The 25,808-nt window shown below is 52.4% G+C and overlaps 1 protein-coding gene across 5 annotated transcripts; it reads left to right on the top strand.

The window, feature by feature from the left end:
* The first annotated feature begins 54 nt into the window (after positions 1 to 54).
* GAA (alpha glucosidase) lies at positions 55 to 24,514 on the top strand. Of its 5 annotated transcripts, none has more exons than XM_007125271.4 (20): positions 55 to 131; positions 2,841 to 3,539; positions 4,528 to 4,673; positions 6,345 to 6,510; positions 6,594 to 6,690; positions 7,193 to 7,312; positions 7,393 to 7,511; positions 7,598 to 7,729; positions 8,687 to 8,797; positions 9,303 to 9,416; positions 9,514 to 9,598; positions 10,063 to 10,180; positions 10,545 to 10,678; positions 18,544 to 18,695; positions 18,859 to 19,007; positions 20,015 to 20,156; positions 20,565 to 20,708; positions 21,121 to 21,285; positions 21,593 to 21,745; positions 22,154 to 24,514. In XM_007125271.4, exons 2-20 carry the CDS (start codon positions 3,015 to 3,017, stop codon positions 22,211 to 22,213), a joined length of 2,832 nt encoding a protein of 943 aa, XP_007125333.1. In that variant the 5' UTR covers positions 55 to 131; positions 2,841 to 3,014; the 3' UTR covers positions 22,214 to 24,514. The 5 variants fall into 5 exon arrangements, with proteins under 5 accessions (XP_007125333.1, XP_028354783.1, XP_028354787.1 ...); XM_028498982.2 differs by having other exon boundaries at positions 10,048 to 10,180; XM_028498983.1 differs by having other exon boundaries at positions 121 to 163; positions 10,048 to 10,180.
* Positions 24,515 to 25,808: the final 1,294 nt, after the last annotated feature.

Below are 25,808 nucleotides of genomic sequence, written 5' to 3'. Positions count from 1 at the left end.
AGGGCGCAGCCCAGAGGCGAACACTCACTAAAGGCGCCTGCGCAGGGGGCTGTCACGTGACCCGCCGCCGCTGCTCTGGTGGGCGCTGGATCCTGAAGTTGCTGCTACCGGCTGGGCGCGCGTGCGCGGAGGTGAGCAGGGGGCTGGGAGCGCCTGCGCGGAGGTGAGCCGACCTGACTGCCGGACCCGGGCTGCGGTAGTCCCAGCGAGCGGCGGGGCGGGGGGGGTGGTGGTCCGCGGCATCCCCACAGAGTGGAGGCTTGGCGGGTATGGGCAGTCGTGACGCCCGAAGGGGAGGGGTCGATCGATAGAGGGATTGGTCAGTGCTTTCCTACTGGAGAAGTTGAGCACACCGTGCCAGGGCCGCGCGCGGCAGGAGGCAGCAGTAACATCGGGGACCCCGGAAACTCCACGGTTCCCACTCACTGCCCCCGAGCTGGGCGAGGAAGGCTGCTCTTGCCCCCGTTCACAGGGAGGAAGCTGAGGCTCAGGAGGCTGAGGACCCTTTCCTTCCCTCTGCCGGTGGTGGAGCTGGGCTTTGAACCCAGCTTGTCTACACCACCACCGTGGCCTGGGGAAGCAGCAGTGCTGAGACACTTACCTGAAGGCGGGGTGACCGGCCCTCTGGGTCAGCAGTGCCACTTGATCTACTGACCTTCAGTTCTTCCCCGTTTTCTCTCTAAATTGTCAAGTGCTGTGAGTGTGGCTCTTCCCCATTTTAGGATCTCTTCCCCTTTCTAGGCTCTCTTCCCTGTCTGTAAAATGGAAGCAGGGAAGGGCATGGGGTGCTGCCCTGGCCGTGCTTCTGGCCACCTCTGCAGCTTCTGAAGTCTGGGTTGGAAGGGTTGAGGTCATTGCCCAAGAGCTCCCAAGTGAGGACCCCTGGACTCCACTCTGAGTTCCTTAGTTTCTGAGTCATCATGATCACAAATATGTCTGGCAGGGTCAGGTGAAGCTGGGACACTATGTGGTATAAAAAAAGAGATATTAGTCTTTGTCTCCAGTTCCTGGCACACAGCTCCTAAAAACCCTGGAATCTTGGGGGTGGTAAGAGTGTCTTTTATATGCTAATGAGATGACTGGGGGCTTGTAGATAGCTTCAAAATGGGGGCTAGTCCCCAGAAGGACCAAGGCAGGATTCGAGGGTGAGAACTTTCTCTTGGCCTTCCTCTGGGTAGGAGGCTCGTGATTAAGAGAGGGGTCACCAGCGCTCAGTGATTTCATCATTCATGCCTACATAATGAAACCCTAAACTAGTTGGGGTTTGGAGAGCTTCCAAGCTGTGAACACATTTTGGTGCTCAGAGGATGGCCAGCCCAGAGAGGGCATAGAAGCTCAGCACCCCTTCCCCATACCTTGCCCTCTGGTTGTTCCTGAGTTGTATCCTTTATAATAAACAGGTAACAGTAAGTGAGTTCTGTGAGTTGTTCTAGCCAGTTGTCGAACCTGAGGAGGTGAGGGGTGTTGTGTGAACCCCGGAATTTATAGCGGCTTGGTCAGAAGAGCCGGTGACAACCTGGGACTTGTGGTTAGTGTCTGAAGTGGGGGAAGTCTTGTGGGACTGAGCCCGCAACCTGTGGGGTCTGCGCTAACTCTGGGAGTTCGTGTCAGAATTGAATTGAATTGCTGGACACCCGGCTGGTGTCGGGAGAATGGGAGAATTGGTTGGTGAGAAAAAGCTCCACGCTTTTGGTGTCATAAGTGTTGTGAATGAAAACAGTTCACTCTTGCATCTAACGTACTGGTGGCCCATGGTGGCCAGAATGTTCCAGGTGACCGGTCTGTGTCTGTGACAGGCTTGGACTCTCTCAGTGACCTGGGCACACTTCTGCCATGCGTGTGACTTTTCCCCAACACCTGCATGTTTCCGGAGGCCATGAGAATGCAGCTCACAGACCTCCCGCCACAGGGAGCTTCACTGACAGAGGCTCAGCCTCTGTGCTCTGAAATCATCACTGCATTTCCTGCGAGGGGCTGCCTCCCAGCCCTTAACGCTAGGGCAGGCTTCTGCCTGCCCTTCTGGGAGATCTGGACCCCTCTAACGGCCCACTTTGGCTCAAGGAACCCCAACCCTGTGGGCTTGCCCAAGCTCCCCTAACCTGCATGGCCGTCTGGGGCTCTTGGATCCCCCACCCTCCCATTGGGTCAGACCTGCACGGGTGTGTTGGTGCTCTCAACCCTCTCTGGAAACCTCCCCAGTTTCTCTCAGACAGATAAAAAGGACCCCCTAATAAAATCCTTGCCCGTTTAGTCCCATATCAGTGTCTGCTGCTCGGAGGAGGAGCTGGACCAACAATGTTCCCTATAAAATATTTAGAACATACAGATAATCAAGACGCAGGTAAGAACAGTCTTAGTACCAGAGTAAACAGAGTGAGGCCCCAGTGCAGCTGCTGTGACAGAGGCCCAGAACCAGACCCCACACGAGCCTGACTGCAGGGGCAGGGAGGGGCTCCGCCTGCCCAGTCCTGGGGGCCAGGCTTTTCTTCTGTGCTTGGCCGTCCCTGAGTGTTGCCCTGGGCTGCAGTGCCCAAGACCCCTCACTGGCTGTATCCACGTCCTGGTCAGCCCAAGAGGGACAGAGGGAGGGCACACTTCCACCCCACTGGCCAAGACTCACCTCGGCCACAGTCTTCATACGGGAGCGGGACTTATCTCCTGTGGGAACTTGTTTGTTCCACTTGATCTATCACGTGGGTCTTTGTGTGTTATTAAGTTATTTTTACAGACATTCTAGATGCGTTTATTTGTAACATATTAGAAGACGTCACAATGCACAGGATTCTGCAACTCCCTGTTTGGGACTTTTCTCTCCTTTTCCTTTTCCCTCCCTCCCCCAGGTCTGTCCTGCTTCCTCACCAGACCTCACTTCCAGCCTGTGCGCTGCTGGGCTGGCCACAGGTTCATGTCTGGAAGCTGCTTTGAGAGTCTTCTGAGGCCCTGGCCACTGCCTGCTGCCGTCCCTTTGAGCCTGGTTCTTCTGTCTGCAGGCCTCCTGGGCCCGCTGCCCACACATGATGAGGTGGCCACCCTGTTCCTGCCCCCTGCTGGGGGTCTGTGCCCTAGTCTCCTTGGCCATCCTGGGGCACATCCTGCTTCATGACTTCGACGTGGTCCCCCGAGAGCTGCACAGCTTCTCCCAAGAGGAGATTTATCCAGCTCGCCAGCCCAGAGCCAGCGGCCAAGGGCCCCAGCCCGTCCCAGGGCGCCACGGCAGCCCCAGGGCAGCACCCACACAGTGTGACCTGCCCCCGAACGGCCGCTTCGACTGCGCCCCAGACAAGGCCATCACCCAGGAGCAGTGTGAGGCCCGGGGCTGCTGCTACATGCCTGCAAGGTGGCCTCCGGGCACCCAGATGGGGCAGCCCTGGTGCTTCTTCCCTCCCAGCTATCCCAGTTACAGGCTAGAGAACCTGACCACCACCAAGACAGGCTACACGGCCACCCTGATCCGTGCCACCCCGACCTTCTTCCCCAAGGACATCATGACCTTGCGGCTGGACGTGCTGGTGGAGACTGAGAGCCGGCTCCACTTCACGGTGGGCGGGCGGGGGCTGGGCAGGGGCAGAGAGTGTGCGGACAGTGGACAAAGACAGACTCTGCGGGGTGTTTGTTTATGCACAGACGTGTATTGTGCCCTCACCTGGAGGCTGGGTGTGAGCAGAGACAGTGCCTACACTCAGGGAACAGTGGGCCGCTAGGACAGTGACGAGGTTCTACAACATGTTCTAGGGGTCAGGGCTCAGGGCGAGGTGGGGGGAGGTTAGGCCCCCCCCAGGAAGTGACATCCCAGCTGGGACCTAAAGTAGGAGTCAGGAAGGGGAAAGGTGGAGAGGGAGGAAGGGGGCTGTTCCAGGCAGTGGGATCCCAGCCACTGAGGGCAGGGCCTCTTGTCCGGTTTATTCCCTGCTGCTTCCCAGCCCCTGGAACAGTGCCTGGCACATAGCAGGTGCTCAGTAAAAACTTGTCAACTGAATGAATGTGCAGACACAAAGGTGAGAGAGCCTGAAGCACATAATTCAGTACGGCCCAGTTATTTGAACAAAGTCACTGATGACAGCCATGGATTACTGAGTGATGACTATGTACCAGACACGGGCTGGGTGCTCTAATTATGTTTTCTCACTCGCCCTGTGACTCGATCTGCCAGGTAGAAAAATGTTGCCAGATTCAGCAAATAAAAATACAACTATGAATTTCAGATAACCCAGGAATTAGTCTTTTTTTTTTAGTGTAAGCATGTCCCGTGCAATATCTGAGACGTGTTTATACTAAAAAAATTGTTTATCTGAAATCCAGATTTCCCGTGTCTTACCTGGCACACCCCACAGGAGGTGCTCTCCCGGCTCTATAGACGAGGAAACTGAGGCTCAGGGATGTGGACCAATCTGTCCACACGCCCACGCTGTGTGCGGCCACCCTGAGACTTGAACTGACGCCTCGCTTCTCTGGATGAAGGATGGAGTGGACAGGTGTGCAGGGGCAGCCGGCCACCAAGGGCCTCATGACACCACTCTCGTCCTCTAGATCAAAGATCCCACCAACCAGCGCTATGAGGTGCCCTTGGAGACCCCACGTGTCCGCAGCCAGGCGCCGTCCACGCTCTACAGCGTGGAGTTCTCAGAGGAGCCCTTCGGGGTGATCATGCGGCGGAAGCTGGATGGACGGGTGCTGTGAGTGCCCAGTTTCTGTGCCCACTATCTGCTGGGAGGGTTAGGGAGCTGGAGGGCATCGTCCCTGACCCTACTGTGGTCCCCCCTCCTGCTCTGGCCTGGCTGTTCCTTGCCCCGCAGGGCCCTGGTGCTCACTGTTCCCTGCACCCCGAGCCCTCAAAGGCCCCTCCTCAGAGGGGACATTTGGCAACAGCTGGAGACATTTTTGGTTGTCACCACTGGGCATTAGGGTGCAGGGATACTGCTAAACACCCTACAATGCACAGGCCGGCCCAGAACACGGAGCGATCGGCCCAAATGTCAGTAGTGCCTCGGCTGAGAAACCCTGGTCAAGTCTAAAGTGGCAACCCCACTCCAGGCAGCACCCCCAAGCCTGCTTTATTCTTGTTTGTTTATCACATACTACACATCAGTATATCAGGCACCGCAGTGATTAACTCATCCAATCCTCATAACAACTGGGATGTAGGTCCTGTTATTATCCCCACTTTACAGATGGGGAGACAGAGACATAGAGAGGCCAGGTGCTTGCTGGCAGGTGACGGAGCCCAGCCCAAGCGTCAGTGCTGTCGGCCACACTGCTCCATGTCCCTCCGGGGTTTGTGTGCCCCCACGGGACCTTACCTTTGCTTGGACCATGGCTGCCATCTGCCTGAGGCAGGAGCCTTTTCTTTCCCCTCCTGAACCGCCAGCTCCTAGAGCAGTTCTGACCCACAGCAGACCTCGGGTATTTATGGAGAGAATGAGGGTGTTGCTTGGTCTCACCCTCACCTCCCCCCCAGCCCACTCCCCAGGTATTGGATGCACCGAAGCATCTTTTAGACTCAAATGCTGTGGCTGTGAGTCCAAGTGTCCGGTGTTGCTCGGGCCCAGAAGCACCCCCCATACCCCCAGCCACGGGGTCAGCAGTTTTGCCGCGGCTGCCCGCTGGCCCTGACGCTGGGCTGTGCAAGCATCTTTCCCGGGACGCATCCCATGCACTTTGCCCACATAGTCCTACACGAATATGTGCTGGCTGACGAGGCCCTGCTCTGCACCGAACTCTGCTACACGCTCAGAAAGAGGGAACTTGGACTTGCCCAAATCTTCAGAGCACTTGCCTTCTGAAGTGCATTTCTTTCTTTTGTGGCCTGTTCATTTTTCGGCCGGGTGTTGTGGACCTGCTCCCAGGACTGACATAGCAGAGGGAGGTAGGAACAGGCTGTGCAGATGCAGGGTGTGGGCTGGCTCTGTAGCTGAGGGGGCCTCTCTGGGAAGCTGACCTTCAAGCGGAGTTTGGAGAGAAGTTTTTAAAGCATTTTATCAGATCTTGGGCTTGAACACGCACAGACACCCACAGGCAGGTGAGCAAAGTCTTACACAGGGGCTGGTGGGGTGCAGCAGGAACTTGTCCCATGAAATTAGCCGCGACGCGTCTTCCATGCAGAGAGGGACCCTGTACGTGGTTTTTGCCTTGCTCTTCACCCCATGGAACCTTGGGGCACCCTAACTGCCCCTGGCTGGGCAGCTCCACGATGTCTGGGAGCAGTTTGGCTCTCCTGGGAGGTACCCAGGGCCACGACTCCCAGGACTGGAAGGGTTTTGGGAAGCTCTTGCCCAGCACTTGCTTGTGGTCAGGGCTCATGGGGCCATTGGCTTCTGGTGCGAGGCCACCTGGTCTCTTCCGGGCAGGCTGAACACCACAGTGGCCCCCCTGTTCTTCGCCGACCAGTTTCTGCAGCTGTCCACCTCCCTGCCGTCCCAGCACATCACGGGCCTTGCCGAACACCTCGGGCCCCTGATGCTCAGCACCAACTGGACCAAGATCACTCTCTGGAACCGGGACATTGCCCCGATGGTAAAGGGGTGGCCAGGGCGGGGTGTGCGGTCGGAGGGGCTTCAGGGGCCAGGACGTAAAGCAGGGCATCTGTCATGTCCCAGCCCGACGTGAACCTATATGGATCTCACCCTTTCTACCTGGTCCTGGAGGATGGCGGTTCAGCTCACGGGGTCTTCCTGCTGAACAGCAATGCCATGGGTAAGCAAGGGGGTACTGGGGCCCTCCACATCCCCCAGCCAGTTCTGCTTCTGAGCTCCCGGCCAGGGTTTCCCTGGTGCAGCCACACCCCCTCCTTCGTAGAGGGGGCTGGGGCTCTCTGCACCTCTCTGACAGGCTGGAGGTAGAGGAGGGGCCGGCGGGTCGGGTCTCGTACACTATTCCGAGAAATGACCAGTGGGCTGTGGCCTCTGCCAGCTCTGTCCTTCAGTGCCTCTAAGGTGGGCTCTGGGACCTCTGACCTGGGTGGGGTGGGGCTGAGGCCATAAAAGGGGCCCCAGGCCCAGCTGCTCAGCGTCTTCCTGTCCTGCTCCAAGGATCTCAGCAAGCTGGGCTCAGAGTGACTGTCCCAGGGCCCCCAAGCTCCCTGTGTGAGCTCACCCCCAAGCTCTCCAGCGGTGGTTTGGCCCATTGGTGCAGTGCCGAAGGCCCTGGGCAAGGGGGATGAGTATTTGTCCCTGAGCCCCAGGGCTGCTTCCCCCAGATGTGGTCCTGCAGCCCAGCCCGGCCCTCAGCTGGAGGTCGACAGGCGGGATCCTGGATGTGTACGTGTTCCTGGGCCCGGAGCCCAAGAGCGTGGTGCGGCAGTACCTGGACATCGTGGGTAGGCCTCTCCCCGGCCCTGGCCCCCAGCCCCTCCCTCCCCAGCCCCTCCTGCCCCCTCACGGTCGCCTTGGCTCCCAGGCTACCCGTTCATGCCACCGTACTGGGGCCTGGGCTTCCACCTGTGCCGCTGGGGCTACTCCTCCACTGCCATCACCCGCCAGGTTGTGGAGAACATGACCAGGGCACACTTCCCTCTGGTGAGTGCCGGGGAGGGGCCTGGGGCCCCCAGGGTGGGGCGGGGGCAACGAGCCTGGGCCCCGACCGCCCTGTGCTGTGGCTGCAGGACGTCCAGTGGAATGACCTGGACTACATGGACGCCAGGCGGGACTTCACTTTCAACAAGGACGGCTTTGGGGACTTCCCGGCCCTGGTGCAGGAGCTCCACCAAAGTGGCCGGCGGTACATCATGATTGTTGTGAGTGCCCCCTCCCCTCTTGTGCCACAGGGAGCAGGCTCTTTTGGAAGGAGAGGGGCCCAGTGTCTGGTGGCTCCAACTTTCAGTGGCATCATCCTCATGCTTGCCATGGTCACTGAGAATGTTTCTGAGGGTCTTTGATATCGAGGGAATATCAGATTTATAGACTTGGCTCCTGCTATCCAGTGATGTCCCTGGAGACATCTGTCTGTGGCTCAGGATCCTTACGGTTGTAGGTTACCTGAACAGCTTAAAGCAAGGGGCGGGGCGGGGGGGGCGCGCGTTGCTCAGCTGACACCACTCCGCTCTGAGAGGGCCGGGTGGAGCTGTGTGCCAGGGCAGCCGGAACCCCAGAAGCTCCGTGAAACTCCCGGCCCCGCCTCCCTGCAGTCAGCTCTGTCTTGTGGGAAGGAGGGCAGGATCTGAGTGGCTCAGCAGAAAGACACACTTCCCTGGGCCAGTCCCTGCAGCCAGAGGGGTGTAATTCAGGGTCTGGTACAGCTGGGGGGCCGGAGGAGGGGAGGGGGAGCCAAGACAACCAAATGGTCGCCACCACGGATACCCCTCAGGAGAGGAAATCCGTTTGGAATTGGGCTGATGCTCATTTCCATCCCTGCAGCCCCTCTGAAGGCAGCAGCATCCAGGTCCACTCAGAGCAGGGAGGGCAGACACAGACCTTTTCTTTTTTAATTCTAAATGAAATAAACGCTCCCTGTAGAAAGTTTGTGAAACTCTGGGCCCTTAAAGCAAAAGTAACGGCCTGCATCCAGGTGCGCCCTTTTTGGCAATGGGGGCGGGGTCACGTGCACGTCCACGCACACGCAGCGTGTTGGCGCATACAGGGCGCATCCACCTGTGCCTCGTTAACGTTTATCGAGAGCATTTTCCCGTTTTCCCAGCGATGCGTGCCAAGGCTTTGGGCATTTCCCTCGCATTCTGACTGGTTTCTCTCCCCAGGATCCTGCCATCAGCAGCTCCAGCCCTGCCGGGACCTACAGACCCTACGATGAGGGTCTAAGGCGGGGGGTCTTCATCACCAATGAGACTGGGCAGCCGCTGATTGGGCAGGTACAGCAGGGCCTGGGGGGCGAGGGGGAGAAAGCAGAGGTCCCTGGGCAGTGGGACTGCAGCGGGGGGTGGTGACAGCTGGGGTGACAGTGGCCCCTGACAAGGAAGACCACCCTGAATCCTTGTGTCAGGGGCCCTTGTTTGTGGGCAGCTCAGAAACAAGCTCCAAAGATGCTTGGGGAGGCCTTGGGGCCCTCCACATCCTCTGGGCCCCCAGGGGCTTCCTGATGGTTCCCAGGCCTTCCCGGTGGGCGGGGCACCCAGTAGACTCCTGACCTCCCGGTCCAGGGCAGGCCCAGAACCAGAAGGAAGGGGGTCCAGCCTCAGGGGAGGCTGGCAAGGCTCCCAGCAGTGCAGATTCTGGGGTCTCTCCCCATGCTCCTCCCCTTGCAGTCCACCCATCCCTGGGTAGATGAGTGAGGCTACAGCTCTGCCTGCAGTCAGGACACGCAGGGCCTCCGTGCAGGCTCCAGGGGCCCTGTCTCCCCTCTGGCCTTTCGTCCAGGTGTGGCCCGGACTCACCGCCTTCCCTGACTTCACCAACCCCGAGGCCCTTGACTGGTGGCAGGACATGGTGGCCGAGTTCCACGCCCAGGTGCCCTTTGACGGCATGTGGATCGTGAGTGTGGCCCCACCCTTGGGTGTCCGGTGGCCTCAGGGACCAGCCCCACTCTCTGCACCAGGCAGGGCACCCACCCCCAGGGCCTCTCTTGCAGGACATGAACGAGCCATCCAATTTTGTGAGGGGCTCAGTGGATGGCTGCCCCAATAGCAACCTGGAGAACCCGCCCTACGTGCCAGGTGAGCTGCCTCCGCCTGCCCGCCCCCCAGCACTAGTCAGCTGGGGATTTAACGGCTCAAATCAGGGATTTCCTTCTCTGGTTTTGGAGACTCAAAGCTCTGGTTTCTGAGCTTTCCTGGGCAGCAGCCAGCCCGGGAAAGGCAAGGGGTGCCCTGGGAGTAAGGTTCATGTGGGGAGACCCCAGCCACGTGATGCTGACTGGGCATGTGCAGCTGAGGCGAGACCCTTCAGAGGGGGTGTTTCAGGCTTAGGCAGTCGGACAGGGAAAAACTTAAAATGGTTAGGAGCAGGCAGACGTGGAGTCTGGGTGTGCAGACCACAACCTGTGGCATCGCCTTGTCCTGTCCTTGGAGAAGTGGAGACTGTACAGGGACGCACCCCATGTCCCAACGGGTCTCTCAAAATGTGGGGGGCACCAGCCTGCCGGGAGGAGGCTCCAAGGAAACAGCCCCCTCTCCTCCAGGGGTGGTTGGCGGGACCCTCCGGGCAGCCACCATCTGCGCCTCCAGCCACCAGCTCCTGTCCACGCACTACGACCTGCACAACCTGTACGGCCTGACCGAAGCCTTCGCCTCCCACAGGTGAGGGGCCAGGGTGCAGGAAGGAGAGGAGGAGGCCCTGGCCGTCCCCACATCCCACCCCCGCCCCCCACCTCAGCTCCATGCCTGGTGCCTCAGAGGAAGGGCATGGTGATGAGACAGGGAGGCCAGGGCTGACCAGGGCCTCTGGCTCCCTTGAGTTTGTCCTCCCCGTGACACATGCATCTTCGAGGGTAAGTCAGGTGGCAGAGCTGACTGCCTGGCAGACAGTGGCGGTGACCTCAGCAAGCCAACTCCTTGCTCCCAGCTTGTCCTTCCTGCCGCACCGCCAGGCGCTCTTGCGGGCAGTGATGGGGCTCCTGGTGACCCTGCTCAGCACAGCTCTCTGTCCCCCTGCTCCACCCAGGGCTCTGGTAAAGGCTCGGGGGACGCGCCCCTTTGTGATCTCTCGCTCAACCTTTGCCGGCCATGGCCAATACGCCGGCCACTGGACAGGGGATGTGTGGAGCAGCTGGGAGCAGCTTTCCTACTCCGTGCCAGGTGAGCACACCTGTCAGGAGGGGGTGCAAGGAGGGGAGGGTGGGCCCCTCTCCGGGGGTGTTTGCCCAGAGCTGGGTCCTCAGAGAGATGCTGCTGCAATGGCATGGGGCCCGTCGCCAACTCATGTGCCATTGGGCTCACCTGTGGTGCCCCTCTTCCAAGCGTCCCCATGTCAGATTCATGCTAACATCAGAATGTCCCTTCTGGTGACCACATTCTGAGGTGCATGAAATAGCATCTGAGCTCAGTCCAAAGGGTGCCCCCACCCCTCTCGTCTCAGTGCCTGGCTCCACCCTGCAAAGAAAATTTTTATTTTTGTTCCAAGAGCTCTGATGCTACAGACAGATCTTAGGCCCAGGGATGGCTCAGGAGCCCTGGGGAAGGGGATAGAGGTGGCCCCAAAGCTCACAGCTGAAAAGAGCCTCCACCAAACCCCCGGCCTGGAAGTGCTTTCATAGTCGCAGGCTTGCTTCCATGTGCGATGCATCTACAGAGCCTCGGGCCACAGGGATGTCCTGCCGAGCTGAGCTCTCGGGTGAGAAGTCCATTCCTCCTTCACAAAGCGGCTGCTGGCTCTGCCCACAGGTGCCAGCCAGCTCTGATTTTCACCCTGGGGCCAGCATGGTGGGTCGAGCCTGAGCACCTGCAGGCCAGTCTCTGAAGCCACCCCAGAGCCGGATTCCTGGGCTTTGTGTCCACCTGTCTGGTTCTTGGGTTTCAGTTCTGGTGTGAGCTGTTGTTACCAAGCTAAAATAAAGCTGTGCAGCTCGCAGGACCTGCTGTGACCCAGACCAGCACTGCTCACAGCCCCAGGCTGCGCCTCATCCTGCCCACTCGCTTCCAGGCTGGGTCCTGGCTCCCGAGGAGACGAGGGCCCAGCAGCCTCTAGTCCTGCCCAGCAGTGGTGGGGTCGGCACGGGGCCCAGATGCTCTGGAAGCTGCCTGACCCTTCAGCAACTCAGGGGACTCACTGACCCTCTGCTGTAACGAAGTACCACACCCCAGGTGATTTAAAACAACAAACTTATTCTCAGACTAGAAGTCTGATCACGGTGTTGGCAGGGCCTTGCCCTCTCTGAGACTCTGGACAGAATCCCTCCTTGCTTCTTCCAGCTCTTGGTGGTTGCCAGCAGTCCTTGGCCCTCCTTGGTTTGAGGCTGTGTCACTCTAACCTCTGCCTCTGTCATCTCCCGGTCTTCTTCCTGTGTCCTTATCTTCACATGGTGTTTTTCCTCTTTTTTAATATGGTCCCCTGGGCTATACAGTAGGACCTTATTGTTTATCTATTTTATTATATATAGTGGTATGTATCTGCTAATCCCAAACTCCTGATTTGTCCCTCCCCCACCCCCTTTCCCCTTTGGTAACCATAAATTTGTTTTCCATGTCTGTGAGTCTGTTTCTGTTTCGTAAATAAGTTCATTTGTATCATATTTTAGATTCCACATATACCGGATATCATATGGCATTTGTCTCTCTCTAACTTTACTTAGTATAATAATCTTTAGGTCCATCCATGTTGCTGCAAATGGCATTATTTTCATTCTTTCTTATGGCTGAGTAATATTCCATTGTATATATCTACCACATCTTTATCCATTCATCTGTTGATGGACATTTAGGTTGTTTCCATGTCTTGGCTGTTGTGAATAGCACTCCTATGAACATTGGGGTGCATGTATCTTTTTGAGTTATAGTTTTGTCCAGATATATGCCCAGGAGTGGGATTGCTGGATCACATGGCAACTCTATTTTTAGTTTTTTAAGGAACCTCCATACTGTTGTCCATAGTGGCTGCACCATTTTACATTCCCACCAACAGTGTAGGAGGGTTCCATTTTCTCCACAACTTCTCCAACATTTATTATTTGTAGACTCTTTAATGATGACTGTTCTGACTGGTGTGAGGTTAATACCTCATTGCAGTTTTTTGTTTTCGTTTTTTTTTTAAAGATTTAATTTTATTTATTTTTGGCAGTGTTAGGTCTTTGTTGCTGTTCACGTGCTTTCTCTAGTGGCAAGCGGGGGCTACTCTTCATTTCAGTGCATGGGCTTCTACTCGCGGTGGCTTCTCTTTTGTGGAGCATGGGCTCAAGGCGCGCAGGCTTCAGTAGTTGTGGCGCGCAGGCTTCAGTAGTTGTGGCGCACAGGCTTAGGTGCTCCGTGGCATGTGGGATCTTCCCAGACCAGGGATCGAACCTGTGTCCCCTGAATTGGCAGGCAGATTTTTATCCACTGTGCCACCAGGGAAGTCCCTCATTATAGTTTTGATTTTGCATTTCTCTACTAATTAGTGATGTTGAGCATCTTTTCATGTGCCTATTGGCCATCTGTATATCTTCTTTGGAGAAATGTCTTTTTAGGTCTTCTGCCCATTTTTTGATTGGGTTGTCTTTTGATATTGAGTTGTATGAGCTGTTTGTATATTTTAGAAGTTAAGCCCTTGTCAGTCACATCATTTGCAAATACTTTTTCCCAGTCCATAGGTTGTCTTTTCATTTTGCTTATGGTTTCCTTTTCTGTCCAAAATCTTATAAGTTTAATTAGGTCCCATTTATTTTTGCTTTTATATCTATAGCCTTGGGAGACTGACTTAAGAAAACACTGCTATGATTTATGTCAGAGAATGTTTTGCCTATGTTCTCTTCTAGGAGTTTTGTGCTCTCATGTCTTATATTTAAGTCACTAGGCCATTTGGAGCTTATTTTTGTGTGTGGTGTGAGGGAGTGTTCTAACTTCATTGATTTACATGCAGCTGTCCAGCTTTCCCAACAACACTTACTGAACAGACTGTCTTTTCTCCATTGTATATTCTTGCCTCCTTTGTTGAAATTACTTGACCGTAGGTGTGTGGGTTTGTTTCTGGGCTCTCTGTTCTGTTCCATTAATCCATATGTCTGTTTTGTGCCAGTACCACACCGTTTTAATTACTGTAGCTTTGTAGTATTGTCTGAAGTCTGGGAGGGTTGTGCCTCCAGTTTTGTTCTTTTTCCTCAGGGTTGTTTTGGCAATTCTGGATCTTTTATGGTTCCATATAAATTTTAGGATTATTTGTTCTAGTTCTTTGAAAAATGTCATGAGTAATTTGATAGGGGTTGCATTAAATCTGTAGATTGCTTTGGGTAGTATGGCCGTTTTAACAATATTAATTCTTCCAATCCAAGAGCATGGGATATCTTTCCATTTCTGTGAATCATTTTCAGTTTCCTTTATCAATGTTTTCTAGTTCTCAGCATATAAGTCTTTCACCTCCTTGGTCAGGTTTCCTCTGAAGTATTTTATTTTTTACTTTTTGGCTGTGCTGTGTGGCTTTGTGGGATCTTAGTTCCTCAACCAGTGACCGAACCCAGGCCCACAGCACTGAAAGCGCCAAGTCCTAAGCACCAGATCACCAGGGAATTCCTCAAAGTATTTTTTTTTGATGCGATTTTAAAAGGGATTGTCTTTTTACTCTCCCTTTCTGCTATTTCATTGTTACTGTAAAGAAATAACAGATTTCTGTATGTTAACCTTGTATTCTGCTACCTTGCTTTATTTATCAGTTCTAGTAGTTTTTGTGTGGAGTCTCCAGAGTCTTCTATATATAGTATCATGTCATCTGCATATAATGACAATTTTACCTTTTCTAATTTGGATACTTTTATTTCTTTTTCTTGCCTGATTGCTGTGGCTAGGATTGCCAATACTATGTTGAATAGAAATGGTGAGAGTGAGCATCCTTGTCTTGTTCCAGATTTTAGTGGAAAGACTTTCAGCTTTTCACCATTGAGTATTATGTTGGCTTTTATTATGTTGAGATATGTTCCCTCTGTACCCACTTTGGTAAGAGTTTTTATTGTGAATGGATGTTGAATTTTATCAAATGCTTTTTCTGCATCTATTGAGATGATCATGTGGTTTTTGTCATTTGTTGATGTGGTGTATCACATTGATTTGCATATGCTGAACCATCCTTGCAACCCTGGGATGAATCCAACTTGATAGTGGTGTATGATCTTTTTTTGTGTTGTTGCATTCAGTTTGCTATTATTTTGTTGAGAATTTTTGTATCTATATTAATCAAAGATTTTGGCCACGGGCTTCCCTGGTGGCGCAGTGGTTGAGAGTCCACCTGCCGATGCAGGGGACACGGGTTCGTGCCCCGGTCCGGGAAGATCCCACATGCCGCGGAGCGGCTGGGCCCGTGAACCATGGCCGTTGAGCCTGCGCGTCCGGAGCCTGTGCTCCGCAACGGGAGAGGCCACAACAGTGAGAGGCCTGCGTGCCGCAAAAAAAAAAAAGATTTTGGCCTGTAGTTTTCTTTTTTTGGTAGTGCCTTTGTCTGGTTTTGGTGATGGTGGCTTCATAGAATGACTTTGGGAGTGTTGCGTCCTTTTCAGTCTTTTGGAAGAGTTTGAGAAGGATCAGTATTAGTTCTTCTTTGTATGTTTGGTAGAATTCCCCAGTGAAGCCATGTGGTCCTGGGCTTTTGTTTGCAGGGAGTTTTTAAAAATTACAGATTCTATATCACTTCCAGTGATTGGTCTGTTCAAATTATCTATGTCTTCTTGATTCAGTTTTGGTGGGCTGGATGTATCTAGAAACTTGTCCATTTCATCTAGGTTGTTCAGTTTGTTGGCATGTAATTGTTCATAGTATTCTCTTATGGTTTTTTATATTTCTGTGGTATCAGTTGTTATTTCTCCTCTTTCATTTCTTATTTTGTTAACTTGGGTCTTCTCTTCTTGGTGAGCCTGGCCAGAGGGTTGTCAATTTTGTTTACCCTTTCAAAGAACCAGCTCTTGGTTTTATTGATTTTTTTTTCTAGTTTTAAAAAATCTCTATTTTATTTGTTTCCTCTCTGATCTTTATTATTTCCTTCCTTCTGCTAACTTTAGGTTTTGTTTGTTCTTCTTTTTCTAATTCTTTTAGGTGGTAGGTTAGGTTGCTTGAGATTTTTCTTGGTTTTTTTTTTTTTTTTTTTTTTTTTTTTGAGGAAGGCCTGTATTGTTATGAACTTCCCTGTAAGGACTGCTTTTGCCAAATCCCACAGATTTTGTTTGGCTGTATTTTCATTATCATTTGTTTCAAAGTATTTTTTTAATTAATTTATTTATTTTTGGCTGCGTTGGGTCTTCATTGCTGCGCGTGTGGGCTTTCTCTAGTTGCAGAGACCGGGGGCCACTCTTTGTTGAGGTGCACGCAGGCGGTGTGCTCGCGGGCTCCAGAGTGCAGGCGCACGGGCCTAGTTGCTCCACGGCATGTGGGATCCTCCCAGACCAGGGCTCAAACCCATGTCCCCTGCATTGGCAGGAGGATTCCCAACCACTGTGCCACCAGGGAAGCCCTCAAAGTATTTTTAAATTTCCTCTTTTATTTCATCATTGACCCATTAGGATTTTTTTTTTTTTTTTTTTTTTTTTTTTTAGTAGTAGCATGTTGTTTAGTCTCCATGTAATTTGTTCTCTCTGTGGTTGATTTCCAGTTTCATGCTGTTGTGGTCAGAAAAGATGTTTGAGATAATTTCTATCCTCTTAAATTTGTTGAGGCTTGTGTTATGTCCTAGTATTTATATAGTCTATCCCAGAGAATTGTCCATGTGTACTTGAGAAGACTGTGTATTCTGGGGTTTTTTTGGATGTAATGTCCTGAAGATATTAAGTCTGTTTTATTGTGTCATTTAGGATCTCTGTTGCCATATTGATTTTCTGTCTGGAAGATCTGTCCATTGATGCCAGTGGGATGGTAAAGCCTCGTGGTATTATTTTATTCCCATCAATTTCTCTCTCTACGTCTGTTAGTATTTGTTTTATGTATTTAGGTGTGCCTATACTGGGTGCATATATGTTAATGAGTGTAATATCCTCTTATATTGATCCTTTTATCATTATATAGCATGCTTCTTTATCTTTCTTTATGGCCTTTATTTTTTTGAAGATACAGAATTATATTTAATCATTTTTTCTTGTTGTTAATAAAAGTCATTTTGAATGCTCACTTTGACAATCAAAGATCCCATTGCCCTTTAGCATGGTGCAGCCCAAGGTTACCTGTGGTTTCTTCAGGTAACCACACTACAGTCAAGGGCACCATCCCCCTCTCATCTTCAACTCTGAGAGAATAATAGCCCACATGCACACCCCTGCCACTTAAGTTTCTAAAGATTCCTGTTAGCAGGGGAATGAGAACCCTGTCATGGAATGAGAACCCTGTCATCTAGGAAATTTTAGTAGCACAGCATCTAAAGAAATGGCAGCTAATAGCTACAGTAGAGAACAGTAGCTAGCAAATTTCATGCATGGGTCAGAATTCTGTATTTTTATATTCCCATCTTAGTTTAAAATACTAAGCCTCAATGACCTGTAACATGTGAGAAACAGTTGGTTACACTTGGGTCACTGATGAGAAAACAAGATCTCTGAAAATGTTGTATGGGCTTTGTTTTAAAGTCTGTTTTGTCTGATATGAGTATTGCTACCCCTGCTTTCTTGTCATTTCCATTTGCATGAAATATCTTTTTCCATCCTCTCACTTTTAAGCTATGTGTGTCCTTTGCCCTAAAGTGGGTCTCCTGTAGGCAGCACCTTGTAGGCTCTTGTTTTATTATCCAATCTGCCACTTTGTGTCTTTTGACTGGAGCATTTAGTCCATTGACATTTAAAGTAATTATTGATATGTGTTTATTGCCATTTTAAACCTTGTTTTCCATTTGATTTTGTACTTCTTCTTTGTTCCTTTTTGTTTCTCCTTTTATGGTTTGATGGTTTTCTTTTGTATTTTCCTTGTGTTCTTTTGGTTTTTGTGAATCAATTTTATGTTTTTGATTTGTGGTAACCTGTTTTTCAAGTATGTTAACCCGTTACTGTATCTACTTGTTTTAGACTGGTAGCCATACAGGCTCAAAAAAAAATCTATATTTTATTACTCCCCTCCCCCACATTTTATGATTTTTATGTCCTCTTTTACATCTTCATGTTTATCCCTTTGCTGTTCATTGTAGTTATCATTGCTTTCACAAAAATATTTTTGATTTTTTTTTTTAATCTTTGTACTGGCTTAGGTGATTTACTTTCCAATTGTGATTTTCTTTTTGCTATAGATTCTTACTTCTTTTCTATTTAGAGAAGACCTTTCAGTATTTCTTTTAGGATAGGTTTAGCATTGCTGTATTCTGTTAGTTTTTGCTTGTCTGAGAAATTCTTTATCTTTCCTTCTATTCTAAATGATAACCTTGCTGGGTAGAGTATCCTAGATTGCAGGTTTTTCCCTTTCAGGACTTAGAATATATCTTGCCACTCCCTTCTGGCCTGCAACCTTTCTGTAGAGAAAGCAGCTGATAGCCTTATGGGGTTCCCTTGTAATTAACTCTTGCTTTTCTCTTGCTACCTTTAGAATACTCTTTAACTTTTGCCATTTTAATTGTGTCTTGGTGTAGGTCTGTTTGGATTCATCTTGTTTGGGACCCTCTGTGCTTCCTGTACCTGGTTCCCTCTTCTGATAAGGTCACCAGTCATGGTGGATTAGGGTCCACCCTAACGTCCTCTTCTCAACCTGATTACATCTTCAATGACCCTATTTCCAAATATGGCAACCAGGGGTTAGAACTAGAACTTACCTTCGGAGGGGGATACAATTCAGCCCTAACGGGACTAGTTTGCCCTGCCCACCCTGGGAGTTAGGGAGCAGATGCGGCTTGTCATTCTGCTGACCACAAGTGCAAGGTGCAGTGGCCACTGGTGTACTGACCATCAGGTGGGGGTTGGGTGGGAGGGGCTTTGGGAGGGATCCTTGCCTCCAGCCAGTTCAACAGACATGTCTGTCAGGCTCCTTGGCCCTAGACTGCTCCTGCTGTAGCAGCTGGAGGCCCATCTGACTCTGCCCTCCAGAAATCCTGCTCTTCAATCTGCTGGGGGTGCCCCTGGTGGGGGCCGACATCTGTGGCTTCCTGGGCAACACTTCGGAGGAGCTGTGTGTGCGCTGGACCCAGCTGGGGGCCTTCTACCCCTTCATGCGGAACCACAATGGCCTGAACAGCCTGGTAGGGCGGGGGCGGCAGGGGAGGCCGTGCCCTGGGGAATGCCACTTTCTGTGCCAATGAGCTCAGCACTGGCTGGCCCAAAGTGCTGGGTCTCCTGGGGTGGGGGGACCTCAGAGTCCATGATCCAAGATCCCAGGTGCTTCCTCCACTCCCTCCACTGCAGCCACAGGAGCCATACAGGTTCAGCGAGACAGCACAGCAAGCCATGAGGAAGGCCTTTGCCCTGCGCTACATGCTGCTGCCCTATCTCTACACGCTGTTCCATGGGGCCCATGTCAGAGGCGAGACCGTGGCCCGGCCCCTCTTCTTGGAGTGAGTGCCTGGGTTGGGAGTGATGGCCTCCAGCCCACTGACCCCAGGGCAGCTAACCTGCTGCAGGGGGTGTTCTGGGCACTGAGAGGAAGGAGGTTGCAGCAAAATCTGGGCAGTCCCCACTGAGGTGCCCCCTGCACCCCCAGTTCCCACCCATTAGATTCCAGCTCAGGGCAGGGAGCGCTGGATAACGGAAAAACCCAGGATGAACACTGAGTACAGACCAGGCCTCCCAAATGGTAAAACAAGTTATAAGACTATCATGATTGAATCCATCTGGGGCTTAAGGGAACAAGACCACTAAAGAAATCCAATAGATATCCCCCAAGTAGGATTTAGTATATCTAAGAAGTTACTGTACCATAAAATGGCACCTCGAATCAGAGGATTAAAGGATTCTCCAGTAGTAAGGTAATTAGTTAGCTATTTGCAAAAATCAACTTATTTTCCACTCATCCATACAAACCTAAGTTCCAAATGGATTAAATAGTTAAATGTCAAAAATTAAGCTGTAGAAAAAGCTGCAGGAAAACAGAAGTGAATGTTTCTCTATGACCTGTCAGGTGAGGACTTTCTAAGCATCAAAAGCAAAAAAGCAAAGGGAAGGAGGTTTCATTTAGGAAAAAAAGTAACACTTCTTTGAACATAAGCAGAAAAATATTAAAACTGCTCTGAACATAGATTGTCAAGGCAAACGAATGGGAGAAAACATTGTCAATAAAATGACAGTCACTGTCCCCAATGTACAGAAACTCAGACCAGGGGTAAGAGCGAGATAGACATGTGGGCAAGAACACAACTTGCAAACAGGAAATGTGAACAGGTCATGCCCAAGTAGTCGGGCAGGGAGAGGTTACTGGCTCCTGCCTTGACTTGAGCTGGCCGGAACCGGCCCTGCCACATGTAACCCAGGTCCTCTGGCTCCTGTCCACGCCTCCCCATGGGTCCCTTGAGCCCACTGACCTCAGAGGTCACCAGGCCCCCCTGCCCGTCCCTCCTGTTTGAAGGTTCCCCGAGGACCCCCACACCTGGACCGTGGACCGCCAGCTCCTGTGGGGGGAGGCTCTGCTCATCACCCCGGTGCTCAAGGCCGGGAAGGTTGAGGTCACTGGCTACTTCCCCCGCAGCACGTGGTACGACCTGCAGACGGTGAGTCCTGGGGCCCTGAAACCTGGGAGGACGGGGGGAGATGGAGCGGGTCTTCCCTCCAGCACCATCCATGTGGACCAGAGAGTGAAAAAGGAGTCCTGGCTACATGAGGGCCCTCACCTGGGTGCTCCATCAGCATCATCCTGTGCGATCCTTAGAGCACTCATTTTCCAGATGGAGAAACCGAGGCTGAGTGGGTGACTTGCCACCAAGCTGAGCTGGGACTCCAGTTCTGCTCCCAAACTCCTGCCCCTTCTTGTGTCCTCTGACCTGCCCGACCCTAGCCCTGGCTCAGGCCTCACACGCTCTGTCCCCAGCATGTAGCCAGACCTTTGCTCTCAGCTCCCGACAACAACACAGGAGCTTGGCAATGCCCAAGACCCTTTGTGACATGACATGCCCCTCCAGGTGCCAGTGGAGGCCTTTGGCAGCCTCCCACCTCCTGCACCCCTCACGTCTGCCATCCACAGCGAGGGGCAGTGGGTGACACTGTCTGCCCCACTGGACACCATCAACCTCCACCTCCGGGCCGGGCACATCATCCCCTTGCAGGTACTTGGGCCGGGTCCCTGATCCTATTTGTCCAGCCCTGGGGTTGCTGGGAACCCACATGCCTCTGTTCAAGTGGGGGTCTGCCCCCAGGCAGAGATGATACTTCTGAGGGTTGAGGATGAACTGGGCTGGGGAAGGACAGGATACATCCTTGCACTCACTTGCTCCCAGGCCTGGTGAAGGAGAGGCCTGCTTCATTGGCCTTTCTCAGAAAACAGTCTGTCAGTCTGCAAACCTCTGTGGGCCTCATGTCCTCTGAGGTGTCCACGGGCCTCCAGGCCGCTCGGCCGTAGGCTGTCCTGTGGATCCTGGCTGCTTCTCGCACGGCACTGTCCCAGCCTAGTGCTCCTCACGCCTGGGTCTGGAGGCCTCCACCAGGTTTGGGACAGTGACGTGGGCCACCCCCTCCCAGGGCCCTGGCCTCACGACCACAGAGTCCCGCAAGAAGCCCATGGCCCTGGCCGTGGCCCTGACTGCGAGCGGGGAGGCCCGAGGGGAGCTGTTCTGGGACGATGGGGAGAGCCTGGGAGTGCTGGACCGTGGGGCCTACACGCAGGTCATCTTCCTGGCCAGGAACGTGAGTCCTGGGATCCGCCCAGGCTGGGGGCTGTCTTGGGGTGACTATCCTGACTTGGTGAGGGGAGCTGGCCTGGGGTCCTGGGATGGCCACCTGTCCCTGGGTCAAGCAGACTGAAGGGGAGAAGAGCCCATAGGCCAACTGCCGTGGCTGGAGTCCCCCACGCTGCACCAGTATCCTAGGGTTTGCACGGGGTGTGCTGCCGACCTGCCCTCCCCATCTGCTGTCCAGAGGCCCTGCCCTGGTGGGGCTTCCTGCCCCAGGCCATCTGCTCACACCTCTGGTCCTGTCTCTCTGCTTCGGCCAGAACACCATCGTGAACCAGCTGGTGCACGTGAGCAGTGAGGGGGCTGGCCTGCAGCTGAGGAAGGTGACCGTCCTGGGGGTGGCCACAGCCCCCCAGCAGGTCCTCTGCAATGGCGTTCCTGTATCCAACTTCACCTACAGCCCTGACACGGAGGCAAGAGAGCCTACATTTGAGGCCAGAAGGCCTGTCCCCGAGGGTGGGCGAGGGGGCGGGAGGTGCCCGCTGAGCTGGTATCATGGGATTCCCTGTCCAGAAGGGAGAGGACACTCAGGCCTTACAAGGGGCGGAGAGGAACTGATCCTCGCGGGGAGGAGTGGGAAGGTTCAGTCCCCCGCACTTGACATCTTTCCTCTGCCTGTGTCCACACTGTCGGCCCCTGGTTAAAGGGCAGCTCATTTCCAAAGCAAACTAAGGCGGCCACTGCCAAGAGTGCTCGGAGGAAACAGAGCGAGACGCTCCCAGGACTAGGACAGACCCCATGTCCCACATCCACCCATGTCCACAGACTGCTGTCTGCCCCACCTCTGTTGCCAAGCAAATTTTCCTATTTCTTGTCCCCAGACCCTGGACATCCCTGTCTTGCTGACGATGGGAGAGCAGTTCCTCATCAGTTGGTCTTAATCCGGGGCCCAGTGGTATGCTGCTCCTTTACACACCTCCCGGCAGCCCAGCACCTGCACCCTCCGTCGGCGGTGTGTGGGCCTTGGGTCAGAGCGCTTACCCCAAATCGCATGTCACTGACATCCCTGAACACCCGGATCTGCTTGTGAGTCTACCTCCCAGGCTCTGGGCCAGGAGCTCTTCTGAGTCTTCTGTCCAGATGCCAGTTGGGTCAGCGCCCTGAGGGGTGCCGTGTCTGGAATGTTTACTGAAAGGTTTGCTTCACTGTAGCCTGTCACTGTGATGCGTGCACTGTCAGTCACCACTGCCTGCCTGTGACACAGAGGTGGTGCTTGGGATGGGGTGGTACCTGCACCCCAAGGTCCTGCCTCGGGCAGCTCTGCTGCTGCTCTGACCTGATGAAAGCACAGAGCTGGGGGCCGCTGCAGACTGCTTTCTGGGCAGCTGCCCCTGACAACAGGTGGAGGCTGTCCACCAGTCTGACAAGTAGGCCCAGACACGGCAGAATTCACAGGACTTGGGGAACCCTTGATCTGAAGTGCAATTATTTTTACTAAAAGGGGCATTTGCAATTAAGCTTCTGCCGGTCCTTCTGGGATACAGTGTAAGGAGGATGTGTCAAAAGGCTCTGACACAGAAGCAGGACTCCATCCTTGATGGGCCCCTGGACGTTCCCGGGCAGGGTGTGCATGTGTGCTGTACTGTGCACTCAAAGCAGCACCCTCACGTCCCCACCTCACATCCTAGTATCACCCATCTCTAAGGTGACTGGAAAACATCCAGCCAGGCCTGGTGTCAGTCACGTGGTGGGAGATGCACCCTCCTCTCCCCCGACCCTGCCCAAGGGCTATGTAGACTAAGCTGCTACCCCCAACACCTCTGTTCCCAGGGAACAGCTGCTCTGCTTTTGATCATTATAGACTAGTTTACATTTTCTGGAATTTTATATAAATGGAATCATATAGCATGTATTTCTTTTGGTCTAATTAATTACTCAGTCTAATTTGAGGTTTATCCACGTTGTGTGCGTTTTCATTGCCAAATAGTTTTCCATTGGATGGACGTGCCACATTTATCAAATTTTCATGGATGTTTGTTAGGATTGTTCTCAGTTTTTGACTTGTGAATAAAGATGTGGTAATCATGGACCATTCTGTGAACGGACATGTTTTCATTTCTCTTGAGCAAACACCAAGTGTGATATGGTCAGGTCATATGGAGGGTGTGTGTGTGACTGACTGAACTGTTTTCCAAAGTGGGTGACCCACTCTGCACTCCCACCAGCCTTGCTGTCGCTTGGTGCGGTCTGTATGCTCACTTTCAGCTGTTCCAGTGACAGTGGATCTCGTGGTTCTGATTTGCAACTGAAGATAGTGAGCATCTTTCATGGACTTGTCACCCATAAATCTTCTCTGGTGAAGTGTCTGTTCAAGTATCTTGCCCATTTTTTACTTGGATTTGTTGACCTTATTATTGAGTTACAAAGTACATTGTTTTTCCATTGCTACCATAACAAATTACCACAATCTCTGTGGCTTAAAATAACACAGATTTACTCTATCACAGTTCTGTAGGTCAGAAATTTGACACGGTCAACTGGGCTAAGTTAGGTGTCAGCAGGGAAGCGTCTTCTCTGGAGGCTCCAGGGGAGAATCTGCTCCCCTGCTCATGCAGGTTGTCAGCAAATTCAGTCTCCTGAGTGTGTGGGTGTGAGGTCCGCATGTCCCTGTGGTTGTGAGCCAGACGTCCTCCTCACCTTCTAGAGGCTGCTCCACATCCTGGCTCGTGGCACCTTCATCTTCAAATCCAGCAACGGTGGGTTGAGTCCTGCTCACCCCTGAGAATCAATCCTGCCTCTTCCATTATACCACTCTCTGACCCATGGTAGCCCAGAGCATTCTTGACTTTAAAGGGCTCACGTGATTAGATAGGGTCCACCTGGATAATCCAGGATAATTTCATCTCAATCTTTAATTGCACCTGCAAAGTCCTTGCCATTTCATGTAACATATTCATGGGTTCCAGGGATTAAGATGTGGGCATTTTGGGGGGCCCACCACTCTACCTACACATAAAGTACTTGATATTTTCTAGTTTAAGTCCTTTGTCAAGTATATGCTTTGCAAATATTTTCCCCCCTTGCTCATGCCCTTTTTGTCTTTAAGTATAATTTTAGAGGAGGAAGTCTAAGATTCCCCACCTGATTTTTGAGGTATAGTTCACATACCACACAACTTTACCACTTTAAAATGTACAATTCAGGGCTTCCCTGGTGGCGCAGTGGTTGAGAGCCTGCCTGCCAATGCAGGGGACACGGGTTCGAGCTGCCAACGCGGGGGACACGGGTTCGCGCCCTGGCCTGGGAAGGTCCCACGTGCCATGGAGCAACTGGGCCCGTGAGCCACAATTACTGAGCCTGCGCGTCTGGAGCCTGTGCTCCGCAACAACAGAGGCCACGACAGTGAGAGGCCCGTGCACCGCGATGAAGAGTGGTCCCCGCTTGCCTCAACTGGAGAAAGCCCTCGCACAGAAACGAAGACCCAACACAGCCATAAATTAATTAATTAATTTTTAAAAATGTACAATTCGGTACTTTTTAGTACATTCACAGAACTGTGCAACCCTTACCTCTGTCTAGTTCCACAACATTTTCATCACCCCCAAAGAAGCCCTGTACCCTTTAGCAGTCACTCCCTATTTCCACCTCTCAGCCCCCAGAAAACCACTAATCTGCTTTCTGTCCTATGGATTTACCCATTTGGGACATTTCACAGAAACGGAAACACTGTGGCCTTTTGTGACTGGCTTCTTCCAGTTAGCCTATTTTCAAGGTTCATCCATATTGCAACGTGTCAGCACTTCATTCTTTCCTATTGCAATATTCATGTGTACTTACCGTATCTTTCAGTCGATGGACACTTGGGTTATTTCCACTTTTCGGCTATTATGAATAATGCTGTGACCATTTCTGTCTAACCTGACATACCAGCCCCTTGTTTCAAGACTTAGCCACCATGGGTTAGAGCTGAACCCACCTGACCTGTGACGCTAGTGGCCCCAAGCACCTGCCCAAGAACCTCCACCCACGTGCGTCAGTGCCAATGTCCCACTGCTTCCCTCCCCGAGCCCGCAGTGATGCACACTCCCTTCCTGGTGCTGGAGGACACTGGTGAGCTCACCTGTGCAGTCTGCACTCCAGACTACTGCCTGTGCAGAAGGATGCCCTCAAAGGGAAGTATTCTAATTGCTCCTACTGCCCAAAAGCCAGGCTGCTTTCCAAAAAGTCTGTACCTACTGACGCCACCATCACACCCCCCACACCTTCACCAACGCTCAGGGTTAATGGTTATGAAAACATAACACTTCTGAATCACCCCCAAGGATACACAATTCCGTGGATGTTTGCATTTCTTTGTTACCTTACTTGACAGCATCTCAATTAGGTTAAGTTTCTCAGGTGTCTTACCTTCTGGCTTGTTTCCTGCTTGCCCCTTCCTGAATCACCGATGGTGCTATGTGCACAATCCCTCCTTAGCTGTGACCAGTGGGCTCATTAGTCCAGAGGAAGCCTGGCTGGTGAATCCTTCCTCCTGGT

Source organism: Physeter macrocephalus, chromosome 14 (genome assembly GCF_002837175.3).
Source record: "Physeter macrocephalus isolate SW-GA chromosome 14, ASM283717v5, whole genome shotgun sequence".
Lineage (NCBI taxonomy): Eukaryota > Metazoa > Chordata > Mammalia > Artiodactyla > Physeteridae > Physeter > Physeter macrocephalus.
The sequence above is the reverse complement of the archived record's forward strand: the minus strand, read 5'-3'. Positions and strand labels throughout refer to the sequence as shown.